Genomic DNA, 23,687 nt, shown 5'->3' on the forward strand with positions numbered 1-23,687 from the left:
CACTACCAGGGGGGATGTTGCTACTGGGGGCACTACCAGGGGGGGTTAATACTGGGGGCACTACCAGGGGGGGAAATTTCTACTGGGGGCACTACCAGGGAGTGGGGGAATACTGGGGGCACTACCAGGGGGGATGTTGCTACTGGGGGCACTACCAGGGGGGGTTAATACTGGGGGCACTACCAGGGGGGGAAATTGCTACTGGGGGCACTACCAGGGAGTGGGGGAATACTGGGGGCACTACCAGGGGGGATGTTGCTACTGGGGGCACTACCAGGGGGGTTAATACTGGGGGCACTACCAGGGGGGGATATTGCTACTGGGGGCACTACCAGGGAGGGGGATTAATATTGGGTGTACTACCAGGGGGGATGTTGCTACTGGGGGCACTACCAGGGGGGGGATTAATACTGGGGGCACTACCAGGGGGGGATATTGCTACTGAGGGCACTACCAGGGGGGGTATTACTACTGGGGGCACTACCAGGGGGGGATATTACTACTGGGGGCACTACCAGGGGGGGATATTACTACTGGGGGCACTACCAGGGGGGGATTACTACTGGGGACAGTACCAGAGGGGGGATTATTACCAGTAGCTATACTCGAGTCAATAAGTTTTCCCAGTTTTTTGTGGTAAAATTAGGTACCTCGGCTTATATTCGGGTCGACTTATACTCGAGTATATACGGTAAGTCATAAGCTATCCTACCAAATTACATCCTCACTATACAGTACATACAACTTTACATATTTCTCTTTCTTCAATTTCACATCCTCTGTGTGACTGGGTCATACAGCTCACCTAGAACTTCTGCAAACTGGCAGGACTCTTATGCAATAGGTAGCATCTATCCTTGTGTATCAATGCCTATTTCTCTCTAAATTGTAAGCTTGCAAGCAGGGCTCTCTTACATCTGTCTGTTATTACAGAATATTCTGCGCTATATAAGTGATGATGATGATGATGATAATAACAGAAGGATTGGGAGAATGGTAGACAAAGAGCCAATGAAAGCATCCAAAGAGACACAAGCTGAATGCCAAGGTCAATTTTCGTCAGTGTTGACCGCACCATCTAATGCTTTTTCAGCAACTGTGAGCTCTACGGAAGATGACCCAGGAAAACTCCACTTTAAAAAATAAAATAAAATTCTATATATACTGGACTGGAATTTTCTAATATGCATATTGACAAGCCACTATGCTTCTGGGAGACTGTCCTTTTGACAGATAAGTCAGAACAGGAGCTTTTTGGCAAATCATATAAGCTTTATGATCACAGATGAAAATATGAAGCTTAACACCATACCTATTGTGAAACATGGAGGAGGTTTGTATTCTATGTGCCCTGATCTGAATTCTATCTATGGAAAGAGCTGAAACATGTAGTCTGGAGAAAGCACCCATCAAACCTGAGACAGCTGGAGCAGTTTGCTCAGGAAGAGTAGGCTAAACTAAATGTTCACCGATGCAGAAGTCTCATTGAGAGCTCCAGAAATCTTTTAATTGCAGTGATTGCCTTAAGGGTCCCATCATTTTTGAACATGCCATTTTCATTTGTTTTATTATTTCAAATATTCTGGTGAATCAAATCTAAAGATTAATTTTTGAATAGGGAATAAGCAATGATGGATGCCAAAAACTTTTGTCCCTTTCAAGCTATTTTAGAGAAAAATCTGGGTATTTCTTTTTCATAGAATGGTACCAACAAATTTGTCCACGTCTGCACAATTATATACTTCTTCATTAATTTATTGATCAAAGTGATCCAATGTTAAATTTATTTGTAGTACAGCTTCAAGTCAACCATTTGACACAAGATGGGACCGTTTGAACACGCACCATCCATTGCCACCTCAATGAATAGGACCTATGTCAGGAGGCCCTAGAAAGCCCCTCCGCTGAGAGAAAGAGACCTATGAAAGCCTGTCTGTAGTTTCACAAAATCCTTCTGGGAGAATGCTCTGTGGACAGATGAGACCAAATTAGTGAATTTTAGTAAAGTACACCATCACTTTTTACAGAAAACAATATTATGTTTTCAAAGAAAACCCCTTTCCTATAGTCAAACTTGGAGCAGGTTTATGTTTTGAGGTTGCTGAGCTGCATCAGGCAGTGGGTGCCGTGAAAGTGTGCATGGCATCTTAAAATCTGGATATTTTTAGGCCATATTGTAGCGCAATGTTGAACCCAGTGTTAGGAAGCTGGGCCTTCATCGAAGGCCATTGTTTATACAGCAGGACAATGGTCGCAACCACTTCAAAAAGCACCCAGTAATGGTTTAAGACAAGATACGGGCCTTTTATAATGTGACCAGCAATGAATCCTGACCTAAATCCCAAACCTTTGGAAGGCCTGAGAACAGCAGTTTGGAGATGGCCTCCTTCAAAACTGGCAAATCTGGAAGAACTAGAGCAGTTTGCAGAAGGAGAATAGGCCAAATTGCCAGGAGACTGCACAAAACTCATCCATGGGTATAGGTAGTGACTACTTGCAGTTATTTTAGCCAAAGGCTCTGCTGCCATTAAGTCTAGGGTGTCAATTTTTTCAATAGGTTTTCAATTTTTTATTTTTATATCTAAAAGGAAATACTTTTATTAAATGCTTAATCAAAAACAAAAGTTCTGTATTATTAACAGAGAGAGAATTGTGAAGACCAAATACACCTCTGCTTTAGCTTCTTAAGTCCAATAAGTTCCTCTCTCCGCATCCTCATTTACAGAGAACATTCTGCACATTAGCTGGTCCTGTTTCAAAGCAGAATATATATAGAAAACCTTACATTAATCTTTCTCAATCGCACAGATGATCTTTGATGATAAAAGGAGAAAAAGACCTTTTGATATATGTATTGTACAAGGAAAGCGCCGCCTTTCTGCTCCTAGACACAATAGTCCTGTTGTGTCTAATGGTAAATTCAAGCCTGTCTGTTATAGGGATCAGACTCCTAATTATAGCCATTAACCCTGTATACTACAAAAATAATTACTACCTGAAGGTTCAATAAAAACTATATTACAGGAGTGAAGACTGTCTCATAGGGGACATAATAGATTTGTGAGCATCTCGTAATACCTTTCACATTGGAACAACTTGTATTTTAGATCTAGTTACCTGTTAGATCAGGGTCTAGTTCTTTATGCTTGTTAGTCATTTCTCCTGTCACAATATCATTATTACAGCTTCTTATTCACTTACTGACATGCCACTTCTGTTGTGTAATACTTTGTCATCATTCATGCAATGCGTCTGCTGCTTTTTTGTTTTAAAATGTTGTGTGGACAAACTATTTTTTACAAGAGACCATCAAATATCTCATTTTATATTAAGTCAATAAAACTTGGCAGATACTGTACTGCATGCGGTGAAAAAGACTAGAGGAAATGTATTTGGTATAATAATTTTAAGCTTCATATGGCAGATGTGTTTAACAATTTATGTTGTAAATTGCATAGTAAATTTATCCTAATCAGGTTTATGGACAATCGAGGCCATCCTTGAAAATGATGGGGCCCCAGACAAATTTTAATCCTGTGCCCCTCTCCTTAGCCACTTAAGTCTCTATGAGCTTGCCACATCTTGCCTCTGAGATTTTTGCCCATTCCTCAAGGCAAAACTGCTCCAGCTCCTTTATGTTGGATGGTTTCTGCTTGTGAACAGCAATCATCAAGTCTGACCACAGATTCTCAATTGGATTGAGATCTGGGCTTTGACTAGGCCATTCCAACACATTTAAATGTTTCCCCTTCAACCACTCGAGTGCTGCTTTAGCAGTATGCTTTCGGTCATTGTCCTGCTGGAAAGTGAACCTCTGTCCCAGTCTCAAATCACAGGCAGACAAACCGGTTTTGCTCAAGAATATCCCTGTATTTAGCACTATCCCAGTCCCTGCTGCTAAAAAACATCCCCACAGCATGATGCTGCCTCCACCATGTTTCACTGTGGGGACGGTGTTCTTGGAGTGATGGGTTTGCGCCAGACATAGCGTTTTCCTTGGTGGCCGAAAAGTTAAATTTTAGTCTCATCTGACCAGAGCACCTTCCATTCATTTGGGGAGTCGCCCACATGCCTTTTGGCAAACTCAAATCGTGTCTTATTTTTATAAATAATGGCTTTTTTTCTATCCACTCTTCAATAAAGCCCAGCTCTATGGAGTGTATGGCTTATTGTGATCACATGCACAGATACACCAGTCTCTGCTGTGGAACTCTGCAGCTCCTTCAGGGTTACCTTTTGGTCTCTGTGCTGCCTCGCTGATTAATGCCCTCCTTGCCCGGTCTGTGAGTTTTGGTGGGCGGCACTCTCTTGGCAGGTTTGTTGTGGTACCATGTTCTTTCCATTTGATGATGATGGATTTGATGGTGCTCTGGGGGGATCATCAAAGATTTGGATATTTTTTTTATAACCCAACCCAGAATTGTACTTCTCAACAACTTTGTCCCTGACTTATTTGGAGAGCTCCTTGGTCTTCATGGTGTGATGCCTCTTGCTTAGTGGTGTTACAGCCTCCGGGGCCTTTCAGAAAAGGTGTGTTTATACTGACAGATCATGTGACACTTAGATTTCACACAGGTGGACTTCATTTCACTAATTACGTGACTTCTGAAGGTAATTGGTTGCACCAGAACTTTTGAAGGGCTACATAGCAAAGGGGGTAATTACATATGCACATGCCAATTTTCAGAATTTTATTTTGTAAAGATTCTTTTATATAATATATATATTTTTTTTTTCTCATTTCACTTCACCAAATTTAAACTATTTTGTGCAGATTCATTACATAAAATTGAGATAAAAAAAATTACAGGTTGTAATGTAACAAAAAAAGTAAAAAACTAAGGTATGTGAATACTTTTTGCAAGGCACTGTAACTGGCAAATATTTGTTTACAACTATGTCCCCAAAATTTTCAATTTTCATGATCTAGGCAATGACGGGGGCAGATGCTCCAACAGCCATTTTATATTATTTCAATCAGTCTTCCTCCAGGGCATGGGCTCCTGAAGAAGACCGATGGAGATCAGTTAAAATGGCTGTTGCCCCCCTGTCATTGCACATATCATCTTTGTTATACTGAATAAAGCCTTACATTATCTACTGAAACTGTGAGTGCTGGTCGTACATTTTGTCTGTGAGGGATTAGGTGAGTGTAACTGTACTTTTGCTTATGAACCACGATCCATTTTTATTACACTGCTGTGTGTGCGGTCTCTGAGGAAAATATTTTTTTTTATATATATAACAGAGAGAGAAAAGCTGTGTCACTCACAGTACTTGTTGCGTCAGGACAGTAAGTTGAATAAAACTGAAACGTTGACATATAAGAGGCTTAGGTGGTATGTCACCCGCATTTTTTTGATGCAACAAGTCCTGTGAGTGACACGGCACCTCTCTTCCTGTATTTTCTATATCCGAGGGCACCCAGGCACTTTGTTTATAGTGGAGGAGTGCCAACTTGTTATATATCACTCTAGGTCCAGCGCCGGCCCTAGAGAAAGGGCACGTCTGCACGTGCCCGAAAAGGGGGCATGTCTTTATGACACGTCTCCTTTTCGTCACTCCTGGGGGTGTGCCCCCAAGCACTGCGGTCACTGTGAATAGTTGCCGGATGCATGTGCCCAGCATCCATTCACCGGCGGTGACTGCGGCACTACCTTTTAACCCATCAGCAGGACACTGCGGGGGTTAGAGTTAAGCTACGGTTAGGGTTAGACTAAAATTGCATTGTTGATGTTCACAATGTCGACATATCAGTGTTGACATATTAAATGTTGACATTCAGAAATGCCAACATTACGGTGTCGATATAGTGGATGGTGACATTTATACCACACCCATAGCTCTTAACTGCTGCCATTGAAATACAGGGAGAAGAGTTACTGCGTCCCTTACTAAACATCAGCAGATCTCCATGAACTACAGGTATGGCAACGATGGCTTCATTTGATTTGTACTGTAAACCCCCTTCCATTTACACAGAGCTTTGCTCTGTCAGTGTGAGCTCACTCAGCTTGTGCAGCTATGCTAGCCTAGATGCACATCTGATGCGGACACAGCCTAACAAGTGTACTGGTGGTGCTGGGTCCGGGAGGAGCCCTTGATAGGGGAGCAGGGCATGTGCTCCCACATAATCCAGTTCTGGCTGGGCCCCACAACCTGCTGAGCCCTCGACACATGTTGGTGAGACCTATCTATTTTACTAAATGACTGATTTATATACCTTTTTATCTGTACTAAATTCCGAGTAACCTACATCACCTTTAATTATATTATCATACTAGCGACCTGCTTCACACGGAGGCAATTTTTAATTTACTTGCGATAGTCTTCTTTAACCGAGGCCTTATAAGATTGCCTTGTAGACAACATTAGTCGTTTTTCCTCCTGACTTCGACGCGAAAAGATTTAGTTTTGACATGACATGCAAAAGGGCCACGTAAAGTTGTCTCCACTTAGGTCAGCTACAGCCGTGTTACATGTCTGTCCCTGTGCTTTATTTGTCATGCCAAAGCAAACTCTTACTGAGAATTGGACATAAATGAAATGGAAACCATAAAATAAAAAGGGAAAAACGGACATTTTGTATCGGTAAACGCCTTACAATTTTTTTTGGAGAAACCAGATAATACGTATCAATCTGTGCATGGTATAATGTCCATCAGTGTGATATATCAGTAACTGTTTAGGCAGCGTAAGCCAAGAAAGCGCTTAAACGTTCATATTTTTCATGGACTTGCTTCACTAAAATTGTCACTGCTGGGCTCCCTTTTGTCATACATTTAATGTCTCGTACACCTGAACCTTTACCGACAAATGCTGTATAGAATAGTGACAACTGCATCAAAATCCATCCAGTGGTTCTCAAGATTAGCCTGAACAGACAGATGCTTACCAGGGACTTTATTTTATACTTAATATAGATAGAAAAATACATCCCTACATTTCACATTCAGTAAGCAGGATGGGCCTCCCTACATTTCACATTCAGTAAGCAGGATGGGCCTCCCTACATTTCACATTCAGTAAGCAGGATTGGCCTCCCTACATTTCACATTCAGTAAGCAGGATGGGCCTCCCTACATTTCACATTCAGTAAGCAGGATTGGCCTCCCTACATTTCACATTCAGTAAGCAGGATGGGCCTCCCTACATTTCACATTCAGTAAGCAGGATGGGCCTCCCTACATTTCACATTCAGTAAGCAGGATGGGCCTCCCTACATTTCACATTCAGTAAGCAGGATGGGCCTCCCTACATTTCACATTCAGTAAGCAGGATGGGCCTCCCTACATTTCACATTCAGTAAGCAGGATGGGCCTCCCTACATTTCACATTCAGTAAGCAGGATGGGCCTCCCTACATTTCACATTCAGTAAGCAGGATGGGCCTCCCTACATTTCACATTCCGTAAGCAGGATGGGAGGGGCCACACTCCCAGGGATGTGAAGCATTTGTGAAGGACTTTACTGCCCCTTAACCACTTCCCCTCCTAATTACTACTAGTCCACACGGTGACTTGTTTACCTCTGCTCTGCAGAAGTGTAAACCGAAGACACGTGCCAGCTTTCCCATTGTGGGACAATCCTATGTGCAGCCTAGATGGAGCCCCAGATTGGCATTGTCCCACCTAAATCAGGACATTTGGGAGGTGTATGTTAAGCAATTATTATAGCAGTGAGTAATGCTGGGTACACACCTATACAATCATCGGGCCGTTCATCCAATATCGAGAGAACAGCCGTTGGATTGTATAGGTGTGTACCCTGTCCAGATGCAAGAGCATCAGCCGACTGCAACGGTCGGGATCGGGAGGTCGCATCTTATGTACAGTTTAATATTTATCGTTTTGACTTGCAGATCCCATAGAACCCCTTACATACTGTGATATGTCTGCACAGTGTGTACGCGGCTGACAGGGGGTCACACTGGGGACAGACTGCACAGCTGATCAGGGCAGTTTCACCCGATCAGCCTGCAATTGTAAAAGTGTGTATTCAGCTTTAGAGGTGTGGTCCTCAGGACCCCAAACAGTGCATGTTTTGCAGGTCTCCTCACATAATTACTAGTAAAACAGTTATCTCCATCTGTGGATCTTTTAAAACATGTCAGTGAGTAATGAATACACCTGTGCACCTGCTGGGTGACCTGCAAAAAGTGACCTGTGTGGGGTCCTGAGGACCGAGTTTGAGAACCACTGTATTAGTGGAAAACCATGACTCCATTTGTAAATTCTAATTAAATAAATTTTAATAGACCTTATGCTGGCTTGAGAGAATGCTCATTTGCTTAGCATTAGAAAGGGAAGCCAGTATAATGTGTATGCTGAATTAAAACATAACTTTTATTGTTTAATAATTTGAAAAAAAATAATGTACAAAATGACTCGCGCCAGCGAAATAATTAAAATCTATATTTCATAGAAGATATTTTATTTAGATCAGTGGTTCTCAAACTCTGTCCTCAGGACCCCACACAGGTCACATTTTCCAGATCACCTAGCAGGAGCACAGGTGTAATCATTACTCACTGACACATTTTAAAAGATCCACAGGTGGAGCTAATTATTTCACTTGTGATTCTGTGAGGATACCTGCAAAATATGCACTGTTTGGGGTCCTATGGACCGAGTTTGAGAACCTGTGATTTAGGTGGAACCATGTTGTAAATGAGTGTGTCTGGCGGTATGTACGCATGACATAAATCTGGCGCATACTCTAGCACAGTTATATGCATGTTACGATGTGTACACCCAAGCATATGGGCATAAATACACTATTTTACATGTAGCTTTTTAGAGCTTAATTTTTAGGGAAGATATGAGCCCATCATCCCGTTTGTGAGATACCAGGTTCTTTGTTATATTTTACTTAAAAAGCTAATGTTACTCATAGATAAATTTGAATTCTGTGCTTTAGTAAATCAAAACACTAGTTCAAATGTAAAGAACGAGATTACAGCAATGGTTTAGTGCATATTTTCCTATATGTGACCGTGAACCTATTTGTTTTCCAGGTGCTTCTTGTGGACGGTAATGGAATCCTGCATCATAGGGGTAACTCATGAATCTGAATTGATATTCATAGCGGAAAACTTGCATTTTTTTTGTTGCATTTCGCTTGAGTGAGCGCCTGTTGTTTACTTTTCTCTCAGTGATGTCCGTGTGTAAGAACTTTTAAATTAGACTAGAGCCACCCTATCAAAATTAAAAGATTTAGACTTTTCCAAGGTTGCAGTAAATAAGTAGCCAGTCAGATTATTACAGTGTGCAGAAGGTTAGGCTGACCTGTAGTTTGGTGTATCATCTGTTTTCTAAGCAATTTTTTTGTTTGCTTATAAAAACGCAGAAATATTTTAGGACCATGCACTTATTAAACTTTTATTTGGTATTTTTCTTGCATGCTAGAGCAGTGGTCGCCAACCTGTAGCTCGGGGTCATAATTTCGGTAGCTCTGAGTCAACTATGAGGAAGTGATGAGGTCTCTGATGCGTGCTCCCCTGTGGTGTCGACTCTGGGAAGCGCGTCAGGTGATTGACATAGCTGCTACGGTAATCACCTGACACGCTTTGCTGTGGCTCTGCCCATAACACTGATGCCACGGTGGAGCAGCAAAATACATGACTGACACCGGGAGTGACTCCCGCCCAGCACTGCCTGGATTTAATTAACTTGATAAGGCAAGGCATTTCTCCAGAATAAGAGCCTGTAGTAGTACAATGTAAGTTGCTAGACCACTCAACGTGGACACATTACAGATATTTTTTTTTCTACAATTTTAGTAGTTCTTCAGGACGTTTCATTTATCTCGAGTAGCTCACACCACAATTAAGGTTGGTGACCACTATGCTAGTGCATATTGTTTTTATTTATTTTACAGCTAGACTAAGAATTTTGCGTTGACCTCTGCCGACCTGTGTATCGGCATCTTTATCTTTCTGTAAGGTGAAAACCATACATGTAATGTTGATGGGTATTAGACACTTAGGAAACGTTTTTGTGTCGGCAAAGAACAGATCCCATATTCTTTCATTTATATGACAGTAGATAAAAACTGCTTTGTTATTGAAATATGAAAGGCTGTTTTCAAAATACAAATGTAACACCAGCCATAGCCAATTGGAACATCAGACTATTTAAAGGGTTAAACCAACATACAGCCAATCAAAGCATTAGATCAACCTGTAGCTTATCTGTGCATTATAACATTAACTGAAATTGGCTGTGCCCAGCATGTCTGGAAGTGCTGGGCATGCCCACAACATGACAATAAATGACTGCCATGCCACAAGACCACGTCTCTTTTTGGTCCCACTCCTAACCTGCCAAATGTTTGAGAGGTATGCATAAGGTGCCCCGCCAGTGAGAGTTTACAAACTAGAAGGAGTAAACCTACCTTAAGACATGTCCAACCTCATTCGCTTGAGCAGCGGCATTTCAGGATCACTTAGAACTCTTAAGTGACTCTGTCACTTCAGACAAGTCAGTACATTCACACAGATAGCTCGGGAGAACTATATAAAATAGCTCCCTGCACCTTCACTATCCTCTCAGCTATTATACATAAGTGAGGAAAATACTTTATTGAACAGGTCGCATTAATACTTTAATAGGTATGGCGGGGCTATAATCTGTAGTGCATATTTGTGTTCTCCGAGTCCTAAAGTTGCAGCACCTGGGAATTCTTATTTTTAACAGAAGCCTGAGAGATATATTTAGTAAGGTACGGGTTTTCAGAAGTGAAGATGTGTCACGAACAGGGTTTCTCTGCAGGCCGGCCCGCAGGTAATACCTGTGAGGACGCTATGGCGGGGGGCGTCTGGCGGTGGCGCTGGTGTCTGGCTGGGTGCATTGGCTGTGCGTAGTCCTGTGCAGGCATGCTGTCACTCTGGTCTGGTTAGGCCTGGTGGTGCTTCCATTCCGCTCTGGTATGGGCGCCGCCATCTTGCCTCCGGACATGTGACTTAGTTGCCCTATCCTGGTGTGTCACATGCTCTCTCTGGCCTGTCACAGGGCGGCACTGGGTATTTAAGGGAGTGCAGAGCTTCCTTTCATTGTCAGTGCAACGTGTTTCTCAGCGAGAGCTGAGAGAGAGTTCCTGTGCTCATTCACCTGTCTGTTGGGATCATTACCTAGCCTGCTTCACACTGCCTGTTCCAGCCCCGCTGGATTCTCCTGCCTCCTCCATTGCCTCTCCTTTGCCTGAGTACCTGTGTCAGCTGTTACCCTGCACCTTGCCTCCACTTGCATTTCCTCTGGACATTATTTCTTCACCCTGCAATTCATTTCAGCCTCACAAAATCTGGAATACTGGACTGCCTTCTGTTATCACTACCTGGACTTTTTCCCATTGCCTCACTACAGTTCCCAAGTGCACTTTAGTGCTATACACAGGCTTTTTGTTTTGCCACATTCATGTCTGTTAAGCCACTCATTAAAAACTCCACGTTTATTTTTAAATCTGCTTCAGTGTCTGCTCCTATTACCACCCCGGGCCCACAACAAAATCAGAACCTTACAAGATGTTGCTTATAGCAACCAATGAGTTTCTAGCTTTTATGTTCTAGAAGGTACTAAATAAATGTTAAGTAGAATCTGATAGGTTACTATGAGCAACATCTCCACTTCTAAAAACCTGCACTTTAGTAAATATACCCCTGACACTCCATCTCCCTGTATAACCCCTAGCCAGCAGTGAATCAGTTTTTCTAAGTGCTGCTATGGTAGCATACAAACTTTAGCTTTTTGTTTTACTTTTCATTTATTTATTCTTCGCTGCAGGTTATCAGCTCAGCAGTGTCTGTTCTAAACACTGCTAATGTATATTGGTAGGAGCAGACCGGTGTGGGCGGCTTTGTGCAGACAGTAAGGTATTCAGTACAATGAGGGGCCTGTTACTCCAGACTTTCTTTGTTCAAAAGGAAGAATACATTTCTTTTTTCTTTCCTCTCCTCAACTGGAATATTTTTACTTTTTTTTTTAAGGCTGGCGTTAAATCTGACAAGATGTTGGCAGGTGTCACATAGACTTCAGGCACTTCATCCTGTCCCTGGTGAGGATACTGTAAAATGAGTCTTTTTCAAAGGTGGATGGACTTTGGGAATGCTTACTTGCATGTGTATTTGCATGTTCCAATCTGGGAAGGTCATAAAATGCCTTCTCTGATTCACTATCTAGTCCGATTCACATTCCAGTCTCGCATTATCCATTTTGATCTGGCTACAGCACTTGGGATATTCTCAAAGTTCCTGTCTGTTATTTTTGTTCTTCTGAGATTCAGGGGAGTGATGATCAATCCTTACCTTGATGCTCAACTTTACACCAGTGCCTTGGAGGAGCGATAGCCCAGACCTTAGAGTTCCAGGGTGGATTATCATCTCTCAGAAATCTAACTTCTTACTGACCCAGCAAATGATTTTTCTAGGTCTCCTACTCAACTACAGACAGCAGATGGTTTTCTTGCTGAAAGACTGGATTCTCTCATTACATAGACTAATAATGTCTGTATTGGCTCTAAAATACACATATAGTTCTGTTTTTTATGAAGGTCTTGGGGAAGATTGTCTCAATGTTCAAGGAGGTGCAATTTGCACAATTGTACTTGAGTGTTCTAGATTTAACACATATTGAAATGGAATATGTCTGCCCTTCCCTTTACCAGGCAATTCATCAGGCTGTCTCCAGCCAACAGAGACAGTCTCTGGTGCTTTAAAGTCGACAACCTCAACAGATGTCATCATTTGTGATGATGGATGCCAGCTCTCAGAGATGGTGTTCTATAAATCTTTAGTGCCATCTTCAGGGCCTTTGGTCTCAAGAAGAGACAAATTTCCCCATTAATTGACTAGAAGACAGTCTGTAGTGTGAGGGAAGGCCATAAAGGTTCTCAATGATATATACAGTGGTGCTTGAAAGTTTGTGAACCCTTCAGAATTTTTTATTTCTGCTGAAATTTGACCTAAAACTACCTCAGATTTTCACACAAGACCTAAAAGTAGATAAAGAGAACCAAATCAAACAAATGAGACCAATTAATTAGATGTGCTCCCATTTTTTCCATTTTTTTTTTTTTTTTGGAAAAGGATTTAATATTGCATTTCTGTGAGTGGCAAAAAGTACGTGAACCTTTAGGCTTAGCAGATATTTTGAAGGTGAAAGTAGAGTCCGGTCATTTTAATCTATGGGATCAGGTGTGAGTGGACAACCTGTCTTTTTAAAAGAACAGGGATCTATCAAAGTTTGATGTCCACAACACTTGTTTGTGGAAGTGTATCATGCCACAAACAAAGAAGATTTCTGAGGACCTCAGAAGAAGAGTTGTTGATGCTCATCAGGCTGGAAAAAGTTACAAAACCATCTCTAAAGAGTTTGGACTCCACCAATCAACAGTCAGACAGATTGTATACAAGTGGAGGAAATTCTAGAGAAGACCATTTATTATCCTTCCCAAGAGTGGTCGACCAACAAAGATCACGCTAAGAGCAAGGTGTCCTAATAGTTTGCAAGGTCACAAAGGAACCCAAGGTAACTTCTAAGCAACTGAAGGTCTTTCTCACATTAGCTAATTTTAATATTCATCAGTCCACCATCAGGAGGACACTGAACAACAATTGTGTGCAAGGCAGGATTGCAAGGAGAAAGCCACTGCTCTCCAAAAAGATATTGCTACCCATCTGCAATTTGCTAAAGATCACCTGGACAAGCCAGAAGACTATTGGAACAATGTTTGGTGGACAGATGTGTCCAAAAATAGAGCTTTTTGGTTTAAATGAGAAGGGCTATGTTTGGAGAAAGGAGAACACTGCATTCCAGCATAAAAACCTCATACCATCTGCGGTGGTGGTGGTGGTATCATGGTTTAGGCCTGTTTTGCTGCATCTGGCCCAGGACGATTTGCCATCATTACTGGGACAATAAATTCTGAATTATACCAGAATATTCTAAAGGAAAATTTTTAGACATCTGTCCACGAGCTTCATCTCAAGAGAACGTGGGTCATGCAGCAAGACAACGACCCAAAGCACACAAGTCATTAGACCAAAGAATGGTTAAAGAAGAATAAATTTTAAGTTGTTTTGGAATGGCCAAGTCAAAGTCCTGACCTTAATCCAATCAAAATGTTGTGAAAGGACCTGAAGCAAGCAGTTCATGGGAGGAAACCAATCTACATAACAGAGTTGAAGCTGTTTTTTGTATGAAGGAATGGGGTAAAATTCTTCCAAGCCAATGTTCAGTACTAATCAACAATTACCGGAAACATTTAGAGCCGTTATAGCTGCACAAGGAGGTCATACCAAATACTGAAAGCAAAGGTTCACATACTTTTTTCACTCACAGATATGTGATATTGGATAATTTTCCTCAATAAAAAAAATGAGCACGTCTAAATTTTTTTTGTCTCGTTTGATTTGGTTGTCTTTAACTCCTTTTAGGACTTGTGTGAAAATCTGAAGTAGTTCTAGGCCAAATTTTAGCAGAATTATAGAAAATTCTGAAGGGTTCACATACTTTCAAGCAACACTGTCTAATAGATAGATCTATCTGTTGGTGCAAGATGAAGAGGTTTCCTAGTTCTACTTTTCATTTAATCCACAAAATGATGTGCTTGGAGCTCGGCATTAACTTACTGCCTCCAACATCAGTTGTTCCCTGGTGCCTCCTTGATCCCTCTTCAGACTGCATGCCAAAACTATTCTACTGCTGGCACTATCCTTCGCTCTGCATTTATGTTGGTCGCATGTGATCGCTGATGTTAGAGAGGCACCACTCTTTCAAAATGATGCAGCCTATGTAATCTGTGCTCTGTCTGCTACAGCACTTCTGTGCTTTGACCATTTCTGGTGTACCTGTGTAAGACCCAGTCTGTTCTTGGTGGTACTTTTCACACTGCTACATTGGTACCAAGCTTAGGGTCCTTTTCATTATTACTTAAAATTCTCTGGAGATAATTAGGTAGAATTCCATGCGAGTTCTAAACCTAGTAACCGGAGGAATTCATCATTCCTCCTCTCTAAGTATCTATTCTGAAAAGCTGTAATTTTTGCGATGACAGCTCTTCGGAGAATAGATACTTTTCCCTACCTGCATACACTGCTGTCCTCAGTCTGCCAGCTCCAGCACCCACTGCTGCACTGTGCATAGCTCTGTCCACCGACGGCGTGTTGGGCCCCTTCCATTGCCTGCTCCATCCACTGTTGCCGCCACAATTCTCCCCCGCGATCTTCTGTCCTCAGGCAGCTAGCAGCCACGGACCCTCGACCAAAAGCTCGGTTTACCTGACTGCTACATACATGATGCAGGTGTATGGATCTCACACGCGGCCGGCAGTGAGATGCTTTTTCTGCACCTACTGCTGCTCCGTGTCACAGGTGCAGTTTGGAGCTGGTCACTGGGGAAAAAAGTCTGCGGGCTGCAGGTAGGAGCTGGGGGCAGAGGGGGCTTCTTATACTACTTCTTTTTTTTTTTTTTAAATACTTTCCCATATTCACCCCGTCGCTGCATGCAGCTGCTGACAGGAATAGTCTCCCCTCTAAACAGTTAATTGAAAAAGCACTTACAAGTGCCACCGGTGCACAAGGGAGGGACGCTTCCTGGCAGTATCAGCAAGCAGCGGCAGGCAGAACACACAGCTGGAGCTGGAGGACAGAGCAACTCAGGGAGCTGGACCTGCTCATGCAAGCTGCCGTGTAGACTGCAGCTTGTGTATACTTTCGGGGGCTATATGCCACCTGAGAGTGGCGTATAGTAACACCATCAAATTCCAAAAATACATAATTTTTGGAATTTGATGAATAGCCTTATTTCTACATCCCCCATACTAATGTATGGAAAGTGTTGAAATTAACGCAGATGAACTTAACCAGGAAATAACCGTGACATCTCTTGTGTTAAGTCTGTTAATGAATACAAGAAGAAACTAAATTGAGGAAAAAAAACCTCCAAAACGATAATTACGTATTGATGAATAGGCCCCTTAGTGATTCATCGGTTCTGAGCCTTGGCTACTTTGACTGCTCTTTTATACATCCCTGTGGCATATCCTTCCTATTTCCATGTACAAGTAATTGCTGGCATCATTCTGTATTCATATAATGCAGCCTGCATTCCAGGACCTACAAAGTCCAGACCTCCTTCAGAGGGTCCAGAGCAAAGACCACTGGTTAAACTCAAGGCCAAATGTAATGGGTAGAGGATTTTTGAAAGTGCAGCGATTTTGGCAAGTTAGCAGTCCAATTTAAAGAGGCAATGTTTGTATAATACCAGATTGGTTTTGGCCATAATAGGTTCGGCTGATAATCCCTCACTGAAAGAGCTGTTGCAGCATTTCATTGCTTGTATGAAAAGCAGGAGAATGATCAAATTTAAATTATGCACTGTCTGAAGATTTACGTTATCTGGATATTTCTCTAAATGAAAGATACCCTCCTCCTACCCTAAATGTGATGGTGATCCTATAGCTTATAGGGGAGTTGGCCTGTAATGTAAATATTGCTCTGAAAAAGCAAAGATTGCTTAGATAATATCTTTGCTAACTGGACTCCCCTGTGGAAGCGGGTTGACCTTTTGTGGAGACTTTTTTTTGCAAGATATTTGAGTCAGGTTGAGTATTTTTACCTGTGTCCAGTAACCTTATGCCTCAGACAAGGCACCCAATTCTTCGGACAATATAATATCCAGTTTAGGACTCTTGCATCCGAACTTTGCTCTAATAACAAAAGCATTTGTAGCTGCCCTTTTGACAAGGTCTATCTGAGCGGTCAAGGACAAATTTACCTCAACAAAATTGCCATCAAGTTTGGATGAACTTGTAGTATCATGGTTGAAGTTAGACATCCGCAGGAACCCAAGCCGTTTTTGTATGTCCCTGGAAGACTATGAGAAAAAGAAAAATAAGCTGTGCCTTTATTGTGAGGTAGCAGAGTAAATTCTTACCGCATATCCCAAATGGGAGAACATAACTGGCACTGAGAAGGTTGTGTATAATCCTTCACTCCCCACATGCAAAAACATGTCAACTCGTTTATATTTGCAGCTGCCGCAGTGCATGGTTCTGTTTTTTGCCTTCCTCGATTTGGGGCAGATGGGAATTTTATAACCTCTTCTTAATAGTAACTGAATTGACACTCCTTGTAGTACCACTTCCAATTCACTACCATAAATGGAAGTAAACAATGCAGATTGGAGTTTTACATAGAGGTACCCAATCCTTCTAATGCTGGCCATACACCTACACGATGAGTGCCAATGCGACTCACCGTGCCGTTTTCCCTTCAACTCCCTGGCAGTCCCAGCCGTACGTTTTCGTGCTAATTGCACACACGATTTACACACGATCCTTCGTAGGATCACACGTCACTATACGACGGATCGTGATGCGATTGATCGTGTGCCGCACATAAAAACATGCGATAGATCGCGCCTAAATTTAAATAGAGGGCTGTGCTTCACTAGAGAGTTGCTGGGATTGACTGGGGGGTATAAATACCTCCCCCGCTCGCTGTTTGCAGTGGGCATTGGCAGGAAATTGACTATCAAATGACACCTCTAGCACGCTCTGACGCACGATGCATCACATGCTGAAATAAACGGGATGATCAGCATACGAACATGACGGATAAGATGGACTGCACATCTGATCACACGATAAGTTTTGACGGCTGCGGGAGCGCGCATCGCATTGTATCCTATAAAAAAAAACAAACCACACACTATTTCCACATCTTTCGCGTTGAAAATCTGGTAATCGGCTGGAAATCACGTAGTGTATGGGCCAGCTTTAGTGATACGTACTGCTATAAGTCTCTTAATTCTGTGGCTTGATGTTATCAGCATTCCCAAATTCTTGACTGGGACATGACCCACATACTGTCTTGGGATGCTTACTATTTTTCACCCTGCCTACAGAAGGTAAAGCCTCAAAGTTCTATTTCTGTTCACCACTTCCACAAATTAAACAGTTCCATAGATCTCATATCGGAGGAGATACCTCCACAGAGTCGAGTTGAAACTGAGCCTTATCTAGAAGTAGCATCGCCAGCTGATGTTGGTTAATATCTTTGTTAAGAAGAAGAATGGTCTCATGCTAAGTATGGACTACCGGGATCTGAACCACATTACCATTAGCTATAGATTCTCTACTACTCATTTCTGAGCTCTTTAAATGGACAAAGAGGGCTTTAATTTTCACACAATTAGATTTGAGGAGCCTATAACTATGTTAGAACAGATATGGGGATGAATAGGTGACCATTTTTTCAGTACAAAGGATGGCCATTACAAAGATCTAGTGATGGGCTTTGCAATGCTCCAGCAATATTTAAAAAATGTGCTAATGAAATGTGGTCCCAAAGCCACTTACTGGTTTCTCTGGTTTCTTAGTTATGATCAGCAGTTCATTATAGATTACCATCATTGCACCCAGCACTGCCATGACCTGAAAATCTATTCACTCACAAACTGACTCAGAGATGCAAAAGCCTTCAATAATCTCAAACAAGCCTTCATACATGCACCCATCCTACAGACAGACAGTAAAGTTCCTGCTGCAATTTCTTTGTTACACATGTTTTTGAAATCTGGAGCAAAGTTAGTAATACACTCCAGGCATCTTCCAAATGTTATAAAATATCTGCCGACAAGAAAAGGCAAATTATTCCCAAACTACTCCCTGGAGACAAAGTCTGGATGTCCATCTGTTCCCAATATGCAATTTGATTCTTGTTTTATTAGGCATTACAAAATACTTCAAGGTATTTATACAGTGGCTTACAGACTAGATCTGCCTCACAATCTGCAGATTCTCAATGTATTTCGCAATTTGCTTATTATACCGTTTGACTTCGTCTGATAGTCTTCCTCCTGCAGTTATGATTCAACAACTGGAACACTTGAGGTGAAACAACTCCTAGTTTCCAGGGTCTCCAAGGGAATTTTTCAGTTTCCTGTTGATTGGTAAGGCTTTGACCCTGAATAACATTGTTGGACAAAAGCCACAGGCATTAATGTTCTTAGTCTTTTACTTTGATTTCACAAATAATTTCCTCTCAAGCCCTTTCTATGGTGTCCGGAGTCCACCTCTAAGAGGGGGCAATATTATAAATTGCTGCTGTTGGTGCCTGTAATTTTGCTCACTGCTTCTGATATCTTCTGTCCCCTGGTACATCCACGCGCTCTCCCTGTGCTGAACGCTAATGGCTATGGGGATGGGCAGCAGACATTTTAGGACATTTAGGTCATCTGAGCACTGAGGCATCTGTGTGTTCCTTGTAGTACAAATCAAAGCTGATGATTAGAATTCAGATTTTTTTGCAGATGGTGACCCTGCAGAAAGTTTTTGAAGGAGGAGTCTGGACAGTGGTTTGAAACTTTAAATTTTGCAGGAGCGAAAGTTTTTGCATCATTTTATGTATCCAGGCCATATAATAGCCTAATGCAGGAGATTTCACAGAAATCTCCTTCAAAAGGCTAAATACCGCTGCAGATTTCAGTCCTCATTATTATGAATGGGGACTAGGGTTTCAGCCCTATACCAAAGTTTGGCCCAGATGGCTTATGTCCTCTTCAGATGGTGTTAATGGCTTTATACCAATGGAAGCATCCTTGCAGGAGCGGGATCTTCCTATCCCTCTCCTCTAGCGTCCATCTGGCTTCGGAAACTGATGCTGTGGGTATGCGTCAGTTTCTCAGGGGGAGTTTTTCAAATATGTGCAAGATTCTTACGATACCCTGGGGATGTAACTCACAGGGACAGCAGTTATTACTGCCGCTGTCTCTGCGAGTTACAGTTTGTTCATAGCAGGGAAAATAAATAAAAAAATAATTATTCCTGCTACAATGTGCTTTGAAAAGAAATGCGGCTCTTCCGTTATTTTTAATTCATATGCTCCTTGGTCTTTAAAAGTGCATGTCTCAATTTGTTTTCTTGTGGAAGAAGCTGGCATTTTTCCCAGAAGTACAGAGTTTTCTGCAGAGTGCTGTATGTGCAACTGCTGTACAGTCCTCCTTTAGCCCCTTAGGACCTAAACTTAGCCTAAAAAGCCTTACAGCAGACTCTCTTTTTTTTTTTTTTTTTTTTTTTTTTTTTTTTTTTACTTTTGGAGTCAGCGGACATTACATTTCTTTGGAAGACCCCCTTTTCTTTTGGCCATCTCTACAGGGTAGATATTTTCAGAACAGAGGGATATATATTACCTTTAAAATCTCCATATATAATTCATCATGAAGACAGAGCAAAATTATTGTTGACATTACAGTTAAGTCAGGATTTTGTTATTCCAAATTTAGGTCATGGTAGATCCTCGGAAGTGCAAGGATTTTTTAACTCTTTGGAAGTTGTCAAGGCTTTAAGGACTCAAGAGCTTCTATTATACCGACAAGAGAAGTTGGCCTGAGTCTAAGCAGAATAATGCTGAATGAATTACTTAAATTATTTGTCAGGCTTAGATTGGAGGTGGGGACCTGTTTCTGAAAATGTGAGCTCATTGTCCTTATTGGGTAGTACCTCGACTGAGCAGCTATGTCTGGCATTCAGCTGGTCCTCCTACGTACAGATACAGGTCCATTGTTTTTGCGTCCCAAGATGCTAGTTTTGGATGTAAAGTGTTGTGGACAGTAACTTAAGAGTTTACCCTCCCATAGGAGCAGCTTTGGGACAGTTCCATAATCCCCCCATTAAGATGATGAAGATAACCGGTTTCCTTTTGTCTGAGTATATTAAGGGCCACTTCTAATCCTTTACGTATGGCTGTATCCTTTTAAGGTTTAAATTGTTTTGTTGATTCTCTCTTTCTCTTTTTCTCTTTTTTTTTTTTTTTTTTTTTTTTTTTATATATGTGGTGGTTGACAGGGCTGCACTTCTTTTTGTCCACATATTTTTTTGATCGGCAAAACCAGTGCTAAAGACTGACAATCACACTGCCTAAAAATAATATCTTGACCACTAACCCGAGGCTCTCCCGCAAGTGCCCTGAGGGACCCCAGGGTGCCACAGCACCCAGTTGGGAACCACTGACCTAGCACATTGTTACATATTTTAGGTGTTTCATTAAAGCTAGCAAAGAATATAAATGCATTTCTTTGTTAGGATTTTATTATGATAACTTATGTGTAGAATTTAGATTTTTGCGGTTTTGGTAAGCTGAATTAATGCTTAAGGAAGATGCTTAATTCTTGGTGATGGATAGAAAACCACAAAAATACACACACTTGCTTTTAGTTCACTTTCTTTCTATTTCAATGTAAAAACTATTTTTGGCCGTTTTGGGTAGATTAGTCATGCTGTGTGAAGAGCTATAAACAAGCTAATGATATTAACTGAAAATTCATAGTGTAAAAACAAGGTGTAATTTGCCTTTATGGAATATAAAATTGACTGAAATTGATGTTGGAATGTGATCAACCTGAAAGTAGACTCAGTACAGAGTTGAAAAAAAGCCTCTGCAGCAATAGGGTTAAAGTGCCCAAACGTCTGCCCTCTGTACCCATGGTACCAGTGTCCCATTTTACAATCTTAACATGTATATAAATAATATCATTAATATTATCATTATTGCATACATCATCATTTTATTTTACATGACCTGTAGTTTCTGTGTCTTGAACTGTAGGTTTCGGCGTTGCATGTCACCTTGGGATCCTCACTGGTATACCCACCATTGGTGTCGCAAAGAACTTGCTCCAAGTGGATGGCTTAAGAAATGATGAAGCACATAAAGAACAAGTAATTGCAAAGCAGATTCCCCTACGTATTGGGCAAAATATGGAGCGTTTTTTTGTACTATTAGTTAATATCAGTTATCTAAAATTTGTATGATTTATTCTGATAATACACTTCATGGTTTAACACAAAACCTGTTCAATAGTACCAGCAATTGTGACCCAACTTGTAGGCTACTTAAAGAAGTAAGGTTTTGGAGAAAACAATTTGTTACCATTTCAGATCATTGGAGTAAAAGCTAGATTTATTATTATTGAGAAAATAAATACTCCTAAATCATATTTAAATGTAAATCGTGAGTGTTAATTTTCACTTAGTCACCACTCTGCTAGGTACCCATGCAGACTTCAATGTTCCAGCACTGCTCTGCTTTATTATTCTGACAGATACTGTGTGCGTGTATGTATGTATGTGTGTGTGTGTGTGTGTGTGTGTGTGTGTGTGTATATATATATATATATATATATATATATATATATGTGTGTGTGTGTATTATTGTTTAAGAAAATATAAAACCAAACAATACAATTGTGTGTAAGCTCTCGCGAGCAGGGCCCTCTTCCCTCATTGTTTTTCCTTCCTTTCCATATACACTGAAGTGCCAAAAGCCATGAATGTAGTATGTAAAGGTAATGGAAGGTGGCATCACTGTACTGTGATGTCTTGGAAATGCCTAGACCCGCATCAGTTGTAATCTGACATCTCATGAGTTATTTTGAACACCGACAGATGGGACTTTCCATTTGCAGACTTGTGCGGACATTCAGCATTCCACGATCTACATTGTCACGTGTACCACAAATACCTCATGGAAGGCATTACCACCCACTGTGAACCAAACAGTGGCCAACCACGGGTGCCTAATGATTATAACCAGCAGCGTCTGGGCAGAATTGTCCGTGGTAACTGACAAGTGTCACTGGCTCAAATTAAATCCACATTCAATGCAGGAGGTACCAGATGCATATCCAACAGACTAGTGCAACGTACTTTAGCTTCCATGGGATATGGGAGTCGAAGACCCACCAGAGTGCCCCTTTTAACACTACGACACTGAACACAGCGCCTCACCTGAGCTTGTGACATCGCTAATTGGACCATGGAGGACTGGCAACATGTGGCATGGTCCAATGAGTCACTGTTCCAGTTGTTTTGGGCTGATTGTAGAGTTCGGATGTTGCGCAGACCCTATGAGGCCATGAACCCCAGTTGTCAACAAGGCACCATGCAGGCTGGTGGTAATTCCATAATGGTGTGTGGTGTGTTCATGTGGCATGGGTTGGGTTCGCTAGTCCGCCTTGAACCCAATAATGCATTTATGGGACGTGGTGGAGAGGCTCCCAAGATCTTGCACCTACAAGTATCCGGGAGCTGTGGGATTCTATCCAGATGGTATGGGTCAACATCTCTCCAGCGGTCGTCCATCCACTTGTGGAATAGATGCCATCGAGTTTCTGCACTTTGACGAGCTAGTGCAGCAAATTGATACTCTGCATCTATCTTATACACTATATTAGGCATGTACTGTATCCCTTGACTTTTGGCACTTCAGTGTTCTGTCATCTTTTCCATACTCCCTACAACGGCACCTAACATTTGGTCTCTGTCACCCTACTGCTTATTTGAGTGTTATGACCTCTGTTGCAGCAGTGTTGATTAAACTACATACTTGTCCTGCAGTTTTTTGTACTGTAAGTCACTGTTTTCTTTGTACTGTGTAAGGCGTTGCGGAAACCTTGGGGTGCCATATAACTAAAGAATGATAATAATACCACTACTCCCACAGCTTTGTGAGTGAATAAGTGTATTATCTGTCCTATAACACTTCCTCCTTCAAGTCCCTCCCTGTATTGCTTTGATTAGATTTGATTCCATGTGTTGCTGTCAGGGGCACTGAGAGGTGCGGATACAAAGTACCCTGGGCCTAGGTATGGCCATCGAATGGGCCACAGTCGATGGTGCCATCAGTGTATT

General features: G+C 41.7%; 1 protein-coding gene across 4 annotated transcripts in view; it reads left to right on the forward strand.

Moving 5' to 3' along the window:
* The window catches only part of ENDOV (endonuclease V), a 109,492-nt gene that overhangs the window by 20,672 nt on the left and 65,133 nt on the right, over positions 1 to 23,687 (forward strand). For all 4 annotated transcript variants that reach the window (XR_015878432.1, XM_088472817.1, XM_088472809.1 and 1 more), the window contains exons 4-5: positions 9,016 to 9,055; positions 21,604 to 21,716. Coding sequence is in view for 3 of the 4 variants with exons in the window: in XM_088472817.1 (XP_088328943.1) it covers positions 9,016 to 9,055; positions 21,604 to 21,716 (153 nt within the window). In the remaining variant the exon portion in view is untranslated. The remainder of the gene's footprint in view (positions 1 to 9,015; positions 9,056 to 21,603; positions 21,717 to 23,687) is intronic.

Source organism: Taudactylus pleione, unplaced genomic scaffold, assembly GCF_031769625.1.
Source record: "Taudactylus pleione unplaced genomic scaffold, aTauple2 ptg000016l, whole genome shotgun sequence".
NCBI lineage: Eukaryota > Metazoa > Chordata > Amphibia > Anura > Myobatrachidae > Taudactylus > Taudactylus pleione.